Raw genomic sequence first — 14270 nt, forward strand, 5'->3', positions numbered from 1 at the left:
TCCCGAATACTGGATACTGGCCGCACTTAAGCGAATGCAGCTCTCGAGCTCGGTCTTCATCACAATCAGAGGTCCACCAGGCATGTCTTCTCCTTGGATTTAATAGAGACAGATCTTCTGCATTCTGTTTAAGAACTGGTATTATGTCATCTACATTATCTGTTAGTCTTGCAGTTCCCGTTCTTTGCCGATACTGGGTATTCTGGATTAACTTATGAGGGTCGTATGTCCTTTTCTCTCCAACTCTATTTTTTTTCTCTTTAATGGAGCTAATTAAATCTTGATTTTAATTATGGCTTCTCTCAAGTGGCAAAGACTGGCACTCTCTTAAAGTTGACCAAATTTACAACTATTATTTACGGATATATTAAGTTACTATGTAACAGAGTTGCAATGCTTTACGCTAACAACACACTCTCGCATGCACGAAATAAGTTTAATAATACTGTGCCAGCTTGGCCGCCTTGCTGATTCCAAGGTGGGAGGAACAAGCCAGTCTAGCCTCGGCCGTGAGCGACGTCGCGGAGTTAAGCATTAGCCTGGTGTGAAAATGGGAACCACAGAAGACCATCTCCAGGGCTGCCGACAGTGGGGTTTGAAGCCGCTATCTCGCGAATGCAAGCCGATAGCTAGACCCCAGCCACGCGCCCACTTGCTCTTTGTTCAGGATGTTAAAAATGTTTTAATGTTAATGTTTTTACGTCCCCTAACTATATTTGATGATTTTCGGAGACGCCGAGATGCCAGAATTTTGTCCCGCAGGAGTACATTTACCTACCAGTTAATCCACCAACACTAGGCTGACATATTTAAGCACCCTCAAAAACCACTGATCTGAGCCAGGATCGAACCTGCCAAGTTGTGTTCAGAAGACCAGCGCCTCGGATGGGATACTTCGAACGCGTGGGATACTTTCCAGTATGATATGTATTTCACCAAAGGTAGCTTGTCTTTGCTTTCTGGTGAGACAACGGCCAATTGTTCAGCTCTTCTTTCGAACGGTACTGAAATGTGTCAGTATGAGTAATACGATGATACCCGAAGAAACTCGAGGAAGTCAGAACCTCGGCTGGCTGCTTTCCTATGTTATATATATATTTGCTTAGCTTACCATTCAAGTAACAGAAGTGACCCTGCAACACTTCACTTATTCTCCTTACCCATACACAAGTGAACTAAATCTGCCGAAGAAGAAGAGGATGTGATTGATTCCCTATACATTTCCCAAAGCGATACTCCTAATAGATGCGCCATATTCTAGTAAATTACGCACTTTCTACCTAATTTGTTCTCAGAAGATCTTGGAGGCTTTTAAAACAGTGGACCTTGCTTTTTTTACCTACAGTTTTTCGACTTCACGGTGAACGTATTCACGCCCTCGGTCGCATGTTCAATAGGCTTCCTTAATACACGCAGAAGCTTAAATTTCTGTCAAATCATTAGAGCTACGAAGAAAACTCATTTGAACATATGCATGAAAAACTGAATTCGGAATGACGGGTATATGTTTCCTCTGTTACCAAGACCAGTATTTAAATAAATAAATAAATAAATAAATAAATAAATAAATAAATAAATAAATAAATAAATAAATAATAAATATATATATATAAATAAATAAATAAATAAATAAATCACTACCCCTGTGGGGGGTGGAAAGCATCGAGGGGTGTGTTAAGGGGTAACTAAAAATGGGGGACCAATGGCTCTGATTTGGAGCATCGGTTGGCAATCACGGCTCTCCTAGCTGCGTCTGGCTCCTCACTTTCGTATTTCTTATCCGATTTCTCTCGATCAACACTTATTTTTTCCGACCCCGACGGTATTAGCATTACGAGGCTTAGGGAGTCTTTCAAGTTCATGCCCTTCGTGGCGTTTGCCTTTCTTCGTTTTTCGAAGCGGTGAGCCTTTCCCATTTCTCCTTCTGGTTAGTGTTAATTAGAGGATAGCTTTCCATTCGTACTTCCTCTTAAAACAATAATCACCACCATCAATTTTAACCAGTGATCTGCATTTAGGTCAGTTACCCAGATGACAGATTTACCATCAGTTGCTAACCTTACCTATTCTTAAGCGATTTCAAAGAAATTCTAAATTTATCGAACATCTCCCTTGGTGAATTTTCATCATCATCATCATCATCATTATCTGTTTACCCTCCAGGGTCGGCTTTTCCCTCGGACACAGCGAGGGATCCCACCTCTACCGCCTCAAGGGCAGTGTCCGGGAGCTTCAGACCCTTGGTCGGGGATACAACTGGGGAGAATGACCAGTACCTCGCCCAGGCGGCCTCACCTGCTATGCTGAAGAGGGGCCTTGTGGAGGGATGGGAAGATTGGAAGGGATAGGCAAGGAAGAGGGAAGGAAGCGGCCGTGGCCTTAAGTTAGGTACCATCCCGGCATTCGCCTGGAGGAGAAGTGGGAAACCACGGAAAACCACTTCCAGGATGGCTGAGGTGGGAATCGAACCCACCTCTACTCAGTTGACCTCCCGAGGCTGAGTGGACCCCGTTCCAGCTCTCATACCACTTTTCAAATTTCGTGGCAGAGCTGGGAATCGAACCCGGGCCTCCGGGGGTGGCAGCTAATCACGCTAACCACTACACCACAGAGGCGGACTTGGTGAATTATACCACTCTCTAATTCCTCTTCTAATAATTCCATTATCTCAACCAATTTTCATTCCTTTATTTATTTATTTATTTATTTATTTATTTATTTATTTATTTATTTATTTATTTATTTATTTACTAGCAAGATACCCGTGCTTCGCTACGGTATTATACTGAAATTTAGAATTGAATGCTTATTGTTTTATATATAATCCGCCCAAATTCGCCATCTGACTCGTTTTTTGAGAGAATCCGCCAAAATTCGTGATCTGACTCGCTTTCTAATAGATTCTGGGAAGTTTCCTCCCATTTTTCAATCTTTCTTTCCAGCAATCGATTTCGTACTTCCGTGTTAAGTCTAGGTATTACACCCGGTCAGTTGGGTCCATAATCTTTGCCATCTTTTCCTATAAGCATTTTTAATATGGGACAAATCCTTCAGGAGATCCAGCGTGGTGTCGTCTTGGGTGCCTTGGCGATACTGAACCCGCGGCCGGACTGCATTCTTGGTCATTACCCGTCCAGGAACCGTTTTCAGCGCGGTCCGCACATTTGACGACGGTCCAGAACATTATTATTATTATTATTATTATTATTATTATTATTATTATTATTATTATTATTATAGATGTTCTGGACCCCACAGCAAGATGCAAGACCGCTACTTGGCGGTAAATTACATCTGCTGCCATTGTCATTGTTGAAAATGTGACCAACACCATTGTCGCGCGTAGGCAAGTGTGCTGGTTTTCTGGCCATACGAATGACATACTTCCGTGCATTATTGACCTTATTATGGAGGTTAAAAATTGGACGGTCAATCTCATTCCTATCGTTTATTTCAAATGTGTTTAAATTTTTATATATATGCCAGGAGAATCTACTGCAATCTAAGAAGGTTCTCCTTAGGAAAAGATGGCTCTTGAAAACGAACCCAGGAAAGATTAAAAATGATCGGTTTATGATCAGAATAAGTACATCGAAAATCTACAGCCTGTTTCCAGTCATTCGACAGGGTCAGGAATGGAATGAATAAAGCCCCCATACAGCGGCGACAATAGGAATTGTGCCGGCAGCTGAAACCTGTCGCACTCCTCTGGGGCAATGATTAATGGATGACAAATGAAATGAAATTATATTGGACAGTGTTGTTGGAGTGAATGATGACAGGGAAAAACGGAGTATCCGGAGAAAAATCTGTCCCGCCTTTGTTTTGTCCAGCACGAATGTCACATGGAGGACCGGGATTTGAACCACGGAACCCAGCTGTGAGAGGCCGGCGCGCTGCCGCCTGAGCAACGGAGGCTCCTTATAAATACATTATGAACAGTAAAATCAATTGGTCTCACCTCCTTTTACACCCCACCGCCGTTAAGTTTATTTAGCCAACCCCCCACCCCCAAAAAGACTAAAAGATGGCGTGTTTCTTTATGTTAAAGGAGATTCCAAACACTAATGTTCACGTCTATTACCTTCAGTTTTGAGATTAAAATAATTCACTTTATTTCACTTCCTTTCACACTCCTCCCCCCATAAGAGAATTTTCCGGCAAAAAATACTTGTTTCTTTAATAGTAAAGAAACATTTAAATACCAATTATCACGACTCTAACTTCTTCAGTTTTTGATTTATGTGTCCTCATGAAAGAAATTCAACTCCTTTTCACTCCCGCCCCCCAAGATGGTTTCCCCCCAAAAACGCGTTTTTCTTTGTTTTTAAAGGAAATCCAAATACCAATTTTCATGTCTGTAGGCCCTAACAACTTTAGTTTTTAATAGATGTAAGTATTCTCATACAATTAAGTCAATTAATTTTTTAATTCTCTCACCTCCCCCCCCCCCCTTTCATTGGATTTTCCGAGAAAATGTGTTTCTTTACTTTTAAAGAAGATTCCAAATATCAAATTTCACGTCTGTAACATCTTCATTTTTGAGATAACAGTAGCCTATATCCAAAAAGGCTTTCACGGCCGCAGATCTTATAATCACAGCAATAGAAGCAGCTTTTGGGTGGTTAGGCCGTGTGCATTATGCAGAGTTTCATCCAGACGTGCCATTTGGACTCATCAGCTGGAATGGCACGCCTCTCCAGGACTCTGCTTAGCAGTGGCAGACCAAACTGTGTGGCCCCGCCGTGTTAGCAAATCAAGTTTGCTAACCTGCTAAAGGAGAAATGACTTCTCCGTTTAAAAAATGCTCCCCCATTGGAGATACAATATCAAAAAAGGCTTTCACGGCCGCAGATCTTATAATCACAGCAATAGAAGCAGCTTTTGGGTGGTTAGGCCGTGTGCATTATGCAGAGTTTCGTCCAGACGTGCCATTTGGACTCATCAGCTGGAATGGCACGCCCCTCCAGGACTCTGCTGTGATTATAACAGTAGCCTAATTAAAAGAATTCAACACCCTTTACAGTCGCTTTACCTCCCCCCTCCACCCAAGGGGTATTTCTGAAAACTAAAAATACACGTTCCTTTATTTTTAATACAGATAAAAAATACCATTTTTCACTTCTGTAACATGTTCAGGTTTTTTTTAGATATACTGTATAAATTCTCATTTTAAAATTTAACCCCCTTTTTAGTTCCCCTTAAGAGGAGTTCCCAAAAACAAATCACCTATGTTTCTTTACATTTACAGGAGATTCCAAATACCACTTTTTACGTCTGTGTCATTCTATGTTTCTCAGATATTCTGTAGATATAGTCTTTCGAAAAATTCACCCCAATATGTCACTCCTGATTAACCGCCATTAATTGGAATTTCCAAAAAAAATACGTGTTTCTTTATTTTCAAAGGAGATCCCATATACAAATTTTCAGTTCTGTAATATCTTCAGTTTCTGAGATATATGTATCCTCATTAAAGGCATTCAACCCCTTTTTCACCCTTTTAAACCCGTCCTATTGGGATTTTTCTGAAAACAAAAAAAATACGTGTTTCTTTATTTTTAATGATGATTCTAGATACCAATTTTTACATCTGTAAACTTTCAAAGTTTTGAGATATAGATACACTCATTTGAAAAATTCACACCCTTTTCACCCCCTGATTAATTGGATTTTCCAAAAACCAAAAATACGTGTTTCTTCGTTTTTAAAGGAGATCCAAAACTCCAATTTTCAGGTTTACAATATCTTCAGTTTCTGAGATATAAGCATCCTCATTAAACGCATTCAACCCCTTTTTCACCCCTTTCCACTCCTCCTATTGGGATTTTCCGAAAACAAAAAAATACGTGTTTGTTTATTCTCAATGAAGATTCTAAATACCAATTTTTACTTCTGTAAACTTTCAAAGTTTTGAGATATAGAAACGCTCATTTTAAAAATTCACCCCCCTTTTCCCCCCTCCCATTAATTGGATTTTCCAAAAACAAAAAAATACGTGTTTCTTTATTTTTAAAAGAGATCAAAAGTACCAATTTTCAGGTCTGTAATATCTACAGTTTCTGAGATATAAGTATCGGTATCCTGATTAAAGTCATTCAACCCTTTTTTCACCCTTTTTCACCCGTCCTATTGGGATTTTCTGAAAACCAAAAAATACGTGTTTCCTTATTTTCAAAGAAGACTCTAAATACCAATTTTTATATTTGTAAATTTTTAAAGGTTTGAGATATAGATACACTCATTTTAAAATTTCACCCCCCTTTTCACCCCCTTAGCAACGGAATATCCAAATATCCTCTCTTAGCGAGCACCTACATCTTAATATGAATGTATCCCCAAAATTTCATTTCATTATATCCAGTAGTTTTGGCTCGGCGATGATGAATCAGTCAGTCAGTCAGTCAGTCAGTCAGGACAAGGTATTTTATATATTTATTTATTTACTTATTTATTTATTTATTTATTTATTTATTTATTTATTTATTTATTTATTTTGGGCTGTCACCCTGGCACCTCTTCCCCATGAATTGTTTACTTAGACTTTCCATGTAATTTCAATGAACTGACGGTATTGAACATCTCACTTGGTAAGTTATTCCGGTTCCCAGTTCTTTTCCTCTTTAATTCAAACTAGAGGATGGTTGCCTAGTTCTGCTTCCTCTTACATCAGTAATCACCACCACCACATTCAATTCAAACTATATCTTCATATTATGATCTTACCAATTATTTTGTTTTTATCGGTTAAAACAATTGCCAGAATACAGAAGAGCATTTATCGTGGAAAACTGTTAGAGTAATAAAAGAAATTGGATTCAAACTTGGACTAGGTAATTTAATCATACGCACAAATAGTAGTATTCATTTTTAAAAGAACTAACCATTTAGGCAGCCGGCGTATTCACTTTTAAGAGTCCTAGGCATAAATGCCTTCTGACTTACTTCACATTTTGTTTCGTCACATGGCCCCCTGAAGTGTCAGCATATTTTAATTGAAGCTGCCACACATAATCTCCAAAATACGAGCTCGATCGGTTAGACAATTTTTATGTTAAAGGAAACCAAACAACTCAAACCAACTTTCAGATTTGTAAGTAAGGATGATCAGTAACTTGGCATGCATTTGAGAATCGAAATTAAAAGCAGTTTTGAATGATCCATGTTTCAGATGTTACTTTTGAGAGCTTGAAAATGTAAGCTACAGTACTGTATTATGTGTTCAATTTCTTTATGTTGCAGTGAGCGGAATCCAAAAGTTCGAAAAGCAGCCTGAGTATACAGAAGTAAACCCTCGAGAAGATGCAGTCCTCACTTGCAAAGTGTACAACAAGCGCGGCACTTGCTCGTGGCAGAAGGACAATAAAGTGAGTTGACAATGTCTGTGTACTTTCCTAACAAACTTTAACGATATGTGATGGATTTTGGGACTAATTCCCAGTTGCTGACATGTAAGGTAGCTTGAATTAGTAAGACTACTACATTGGTCATTTTCAACCTCAATTCAAAGGTAGGCTGGGTCGTTGCTTGTCCTCTGAGAACCATACAGCTCTGTCCATAATTGAGATAGTCTGGAGGCCTAGTGCTTTATTGTGCTTAAGAAATGATCGTACGCTTCAAGTTACCTAATTAATTATCATTTTAATTTCCCCGATTTTATAAACTGTTCCCTTAAATACTTATAGCTTGTGACAGCATTTAGCGAATCTTTTGAGATACAAGAACCAAATGCATACGGCTAGTATTAACTCAGTTTACCTCACCAAACGTCCAACGCAAGACGGATGATAATATTTTCACCAAGTTGCTCTAGTCAAGATAATGAGTAACCTTGTTATATTAAAGCCATGTCGTTCCTTAGTGAAAGGTAAAGATGGGTGATACTCTGCGCCTTCTAGAATTTTGGTTATCAGTTCCCTTTCCTAATTAAATAATTATTATGCCATACATTTGATTTTTGGATAGTTTATGCTTTTCCAGTTAATTTTCTTTCCTTCTTCAATAGCCGTTCTGAGGCGACGCTGTGACGGTTGAATGAAAAATTTGCTTGCACCTTCCAGATATGGTCTTCAAGTGTTCATAAATTGTTTGTTTAAAATTTACAATATTATTGTTGTTGTTGTTGTTGTTTTGCGTCACCAGCCCGTAGACCGGATTATTGCAGATTTCCATTCCACTCTCCCCTGTGCTAACCTCTTAATTCCTACTTATCTACTACATAATACATATTCTCGAATCTGTTCCTTCATTTGTACCTTGGTACACCCCTACCATTTCTGCAGACCACACTTTCTTCAAAAATCCACAGAATAAGTCCTGAGTGTCTTTAAGATGGGTCCTATCATTCTACCCTTTTATAGTCAAATTTCGCCAAACCGTTCTCCTTTCACCAATTCGATTCAGAATCTCTTCACTCAAGATTCGATGTGGCCATATCACCTTCACAAATCTTCTAAAAGATCACATTTCAAAAGCTACTATTCTCTTTCTTTCTGAGCTATTTATCATCCACGTTCCACTTCCATACAATGTCACACTCAAGAAGAAAGTATCCAAAAACATCTTTCGAATTCCTATATGAGCGCTCGGAGCAAGAAATTTTTCCCTTAAGAAAGACCTTCCTTGCTTACGCAATCCTACATTTTATGTCCTCCTTATTTCTGCCGTCATTAGCTATTCTAATACAAAGTAACAATCTTTACCCACTTCCTCAAAACTTCGTTTTCGAATCTAATAGTTCCTGAATCACCTGACATCATTCGACTGCCCTCCATTAATTTTGTATTGGATTTATTTGTTTCCATTTCTTACTCCTTCTCGAAAACTGTGTCTATACCATTCTTCAATTTCTCTAGATCTTTTCGGAATTAGATAAAATAATATCATCGGCATATCTCGGTGTTTTGATTTCCTCTCCTTGGGTTTTAGTTTTCTTTCCAAATTTCTCTTTGATTACCTCCATCGCCTGCTCTATATAATCATGTGGACGCTGATCCGCTTTTCTGCAAGTGGAGTAGATCCCGAAGAGGTTCAGTGGCCAACAACCTTCACGCTTTCCTTGTAGTGTAGATGAAAATATTGACTCAAAGCGGACGCAATTGAAATTGATGTGTTTCTTTGGCGTTAAGTTGCGGGCGAGTTGGATGTCATGGACATCGGAAAGTTAGAAAGGAAATTAAATTCCTTTTACGAACATCTGGTTTTGGAGGAGAATCATCAGAACTGAATGGACTGGCAGGAATAGCAATGACATGCTTCAGTAAGAAATAAGAGTGTAAACAGGACTACTTAAAATCATAGGAGAACGTAAAGCAAAGATCATTGAACACTTAGTTCGGCATGATACTCTTCTACGGAGCATATTCGAAGGCAAGATCTTAGGGAAGGAAACAAGGGGAAGACCACGAACGTCTTATTTAAAAAATGTTGGCAGTGAGAAGGGGTGTTCTTCCTACTTGAAGATGAATTGGCCTACTGAGAAAGGAAACTGGCTGCAAAGACAAAGCTTAGCATTTTGAATAAAGGAAAGAAAATTATTTATACATTATTACTTCAATTTAATTATCAATATCATCATAAACATGCACTGTTTAAGGAACACCATAGCGTAAATGTTGCTTTTACCTCGATATCCTACACAACTGCGTTCGGAACATCCAACGAGGAAGACACAATGTGAAACTGTTGTGCAGTAATTTAAACAAGTAACCGTGAATAATTTTGGTACGTAAATGAGATTCATTTCATAAAACTGAAGAAAATGGAGTGACTTTTCGCCAGTTACAGTAATTTCCAATATAATTTTCCACAAAATTTCCGAAAATTACGTGGTATCACCCACCTTTAACTTACAGTTACGGAAATACAGAAATATGTTTGGTCATGAAATGGCGTCTGGCTTTTAGTGCCGGGAGATCCCAGGACGGGTTCGACTTGCCAGGAGCAGGTCTTTTGATTTCACTCCCGTAGGTGACCTGCGCGTCGTGATGAGGATGAAATGATTATGAAAACAACACATACACCCAGCCCCCGTGCCAGAGAAATTAACCAATGATGGTTAAAATTCCCGATCCTGCCGAGAATTGAGGCCCGGGACCCCTGTGACCAAAGGCCAGCACGCTAACCATTTAGCCATGGATCTGGAATGTATGGTCAGAAGCAATGGCTACTCCAAAACATGAACTACGGAGCGCTTGCTGGGAAACGCTGCCGACCCACTGCAGATAGCAGCAGGACAGAATTACTTTTGGCATGGAAAATGCAAACTGCCTAAAAATTCAGTTAAAAGCCATGACAATTCTCTTGCTACCAGCATTTTCCTGCTGGTAGAGGTTCCCAGTTCGGAACATTTAAAGCAAATGCAGGCATGTTTTGTCTTCGAACCAATGGCCTTCCTTCCACATTTAATGTGTGTTGCCACTTTCTTACGATCGCATGGACTTATGCCTTAAACCTCAAAGATGAGTGTGAATGTGATAGGTCGTACAATCGTAGACGTGTATCGATTACTTTATCCTGATATTGACGAATTTTTTCATTGATGATGCGTGCCACTAGTGATATTCTCATCTCCAGAGCACGTAACTGACGCTGGATACTTTTATCTCTTGATTAACATTCAACTCATTGCAAGTGAACATATTACATTTCGGGATATCTTCAAATTCAGTGAGATTTTCACATTCATGTCAGCTTCTACGGTTATTTTTATGGTCACTTGAGTAACGATGGCATATTTTAGATTTGGCCGGAGATTTAAGAACAGATAGTTTTCCTGACGCCATCTGGATTTTTAGGTGAAAATAACCAGGGATGCGATTCTCCGACACCCTGATGGAAATCCAACAACTGAGCCGCCTAACCACGCTATGACAAATCTTATAATATTAATAAATGTCTCTTACGTAATTTAAAATGAGATTAAAATTGTATGAATGTAAATAAAATTGAACTCATTGCCTAATCTTACAATAGATGTGGAAGTGTGGATTACACTGATGAACAAAAAATGACTTTCCGTGGATATCTTTGTATCCAATACGCGTTCTAAAACAACTGAAACATGTTAATTCAAAATATGCAAGCCATTTGCCTTTATCACCCACCCTATTTTTAGATATAGGACATCAAACATTTATATTGTTAAACATAGTATCCAGGAAAACAACTCGAAGACAGAAGTCTCACTAAAGCACTGGTTGCTATATGGAGTACTAATGAACATCGCTTTAGCTAAGATTAGTGCACGTACTGGATTTGTTTGTTACACAGCCGTACACGTAGAAAAAGGGATCTAGTGAATGCATGCAACTTCTGGATCACATAGTGTCCACTGACACTAAGGAAGGATCAAATGAAGATATTGGGCTTTGCATAAAATATAACGAGAAACTATGGAAACAACTCTCGATGAACGCTGCTCCATGAAAAATAAAACCTTTTCAGCATCATCAAAATGTGACATGATAGAACAAAACGGTTTTCAGATTTGAAATCAGCATGAAAAACTGCACTAAAATAGTAAACATCAAGTCAGCCATTGCAAATCTCTGTTGTTCTGCTTTTATGCGCGTTTGATCTGTGTAAAATAGATTTTGAGACGCACATTCTATTTCATCTCTCCCAATGGATATTAGTGTTTGGTAGGTATTCTTTCTGAGTTTACCAAAGCGAACATGACCTCTTTCATATACATGTAAAACCATAAGTTTAAATCTCAAACAACTTTAAATCTCGAATTTGTTTGGATCTCTGATCAGGGGAATTTCTCTGGACTCGTCTGTATGAAGACGCTCTTCTTTACTTAAGATAAAAAGGTTGGTTGTAAGTGACTATAGCATGATGGTCTAAATATCAGCTCTTTGACTCATCGGCTTCCCAAACTGCCTGTACACTCCGTGCCACCATTCGTGTTGATAAATCCTTGACCTTCCGTGTAGTAATGAAAGGAAAACACGCCGATAAATTTCATTAAACCTGACGCTTGTTCCACACGACTGGCAAAATACCCCTCCAATTCAATTATATAACTGTACCCTACGGCACCAAAAGCGCCTGTATTTAACGACAATTCGACAGAAAACAATATAAATACAAATATCAGTAATATATTGCTGCTAATAAACAAATGGTTATTTTTCTTTCCACACAGTCACCTTCAATTGTAGACCAGTGTGTATATTTAAAAAACGAAAGTGTCTTTATTTGGAAAGTCAACCTGCGGCTTCTTCTCAATTGAATTAAATTCCCGATTATTTTTTTAAATTAAAGGTGTTCGTCTACAGATGCCTCACCACAACTATACTTAATTGAAGATTGATTGAGTGTATGACGAGCTCTTGTACCTGTCGTCAACCGGACCATCACTTGACATACGCATTGGTACATTTCTGTCGATATTTCCTGGAGCATTCTACAAGAACGCAATTAAATGAGATCCCAAAATAAATATTTCAATATTATACCTATGTACTTATTTCTTATTGATGATGAAGACAACATACACACACCCAGTCCCCGTGCCAGAGAAATTAACCAATTAAGGTTAAAATTCCCGACTCTGCCGGGAATCGAACCCGGGGCCAAAGGCCAGCACGCTAACCATTTAGCTATGGAGCCGGACAATTTCTTATTGATTCAAGCCGAATAGGAGTGCTTATGACTTGTTATTTTTGTATGTTCGCTTTCGTTTGTTCTTGAGCCCTGTTTTTAGTTTGCGAGATTTAACAATATTTGGTACAGGAGACCATGAGTTTACCATTTATGAAATTAGGGGTGGTCTGAGACATCAATATCAGAAATCCCAGCGGAAGTTAAGTCTCTTTTTTTTTTTTACTTCATTGAGCCACATGCTTCCGGTCTTGTAGCTTTTTTTATAAGTGAGAAGAACTTCGTCGTAAGCCTGCCGTTGTCCATTCTCAGAAGGTGCCCGTAAAAATCCAGCCGCCTACGTCGCATGCTAGTGTTAGCCGTTTCTAAATGTTTGTACAGTTCAGAGTTCGCTATCAGTCAGTAGATTCCATACGAGAGCATTATCGGCCCATGAATAAGCCTCTCCACATTTTCCAGGTAATCCATGGTGCCTTTCCTTTTCGTCAGTAATGTCTGAGTAATGAAATCTGACAACAGTGCTGTAATGGCATATTTTGGCCATATTTGAAGTGCACTTATTTTTGTAACTGTTTTTGCGACAGTTGGTATGCTGCGTTGAGTTTTGCATATCTGTCTAATAAGGAGGTTCCGTCTCTACCATTGGGGTGGACCCATTGACCAAGATACCGGAATCGATTGATTTGTCCAATCTTTCCGTAGATGGTCGTCAAACGGGCTTTCCCGGGATGCTTACTCTTGAAGTAATTAGTCTTCTCGTGCGATATGTGTAGTCCTATCTTCGCCGTCTCGTGTACGGATTGAACAACAACTGCAGCATCCTCAGAGTTGTTGGTTACGATCGCGATTTCATCTGCGAAGGCCAGGCTTCTGATCTCGATCTTCCGTGTTCCTGCTCCAATAGTAACCAGTTTTATTACGATATTTTTCAGTGTAAGTTCCCCAGTTTTTATGAATTTGTCGACCACCAGATTGAAGAGAATAAACGAGAGGCCATCTTCTTGTCTCACGACTGTTCTGATCTTGAAACATCAAGACAGTTTTCCTCTGAATTATACCTTGGAGGAGGTTTCTATGAGAGTTCCTTCGATGAGTTACGTATGTTTTAATCCACTCCTCGTTCTTGGAGCACTGAGAAGAGAGTCTGGCGGTCAATAGTGCCATAAGCCTTTGTGAAGTCGACGCATACCACGGTGTTGTTCACGCCTCTCAAGTGTTTTAATTGAAAGTTGAAGATCTGCTCGGTGCAGGGACGTCCTCGCCAAAATCTTCCTTGATACTAACCAATCGTGTGGCCACACTGACTCTCCACATTGTCTGTACAATTATAGACAGGATTTTATAAACGATTGGCAACGGCGATATTCAACGGTAGTCGTTGACACCACTTCGGTCGCCTTTCTTGTGGAGTGGGTGTATTAGAGCTGCCTTCCAGTCATCGTTTCTTGTCTTAAGGTACTAATCTAACATTTCTTCTTCTTCTTCTTTCGAGTAGGCCGACTATGGACAACGTTTATTCGAATTCAGCTCTATCTATTTTTGGGCTTTAATCGTCGTCCAGTTCTCCTTCATCCTTTCACTCTGCAATCTCCTCCTTTCTTCTGTCGGTGGCGCTTGAGTAGGCGGTCTAACTTCTTGAAACTTTTTCGTGGTATTGATCC

The 14270-nt window shown here is 39.3% G+C and overlaps 1 protein-coding gene across 1 annotated transcript in view; it reads left to right on the forward strand.

The window, feature by feature from the left end:
* LOC136877820 (synaptogenesis protein syg-1) overlaps positions 1-14270 on the forward strand; it is a 493171-nt gene that overhangs the window by 38996 nt on the left and 439905 nt on the right. Inside the window, exon 2 of the mRNA XM_068228753.1 lies at positions 7243-7367. Within this exon, the coding sequence (XP_068084854.1) occupies positions 7243-7367 (125 nt within the window). The remainder of the gene's footprint in view (positions 1-7242; positions 7368-14270) is intronic.

Source organism: Anabrus simplex, chromosome 7 (genome assembly GCF_040414725.1).
Source record: "Anabrus simplex isolate iqAnaSimp1 chromosome 7, ASM4041472v1, whole genome shotgun sequence".
Classification (NCBI taxonomy): Eukaryota; Metazoa; Arthropoda; class Insecta; order Orthoptera; family Tettigoniidae; genus Anabrus; species Anabrus simplex.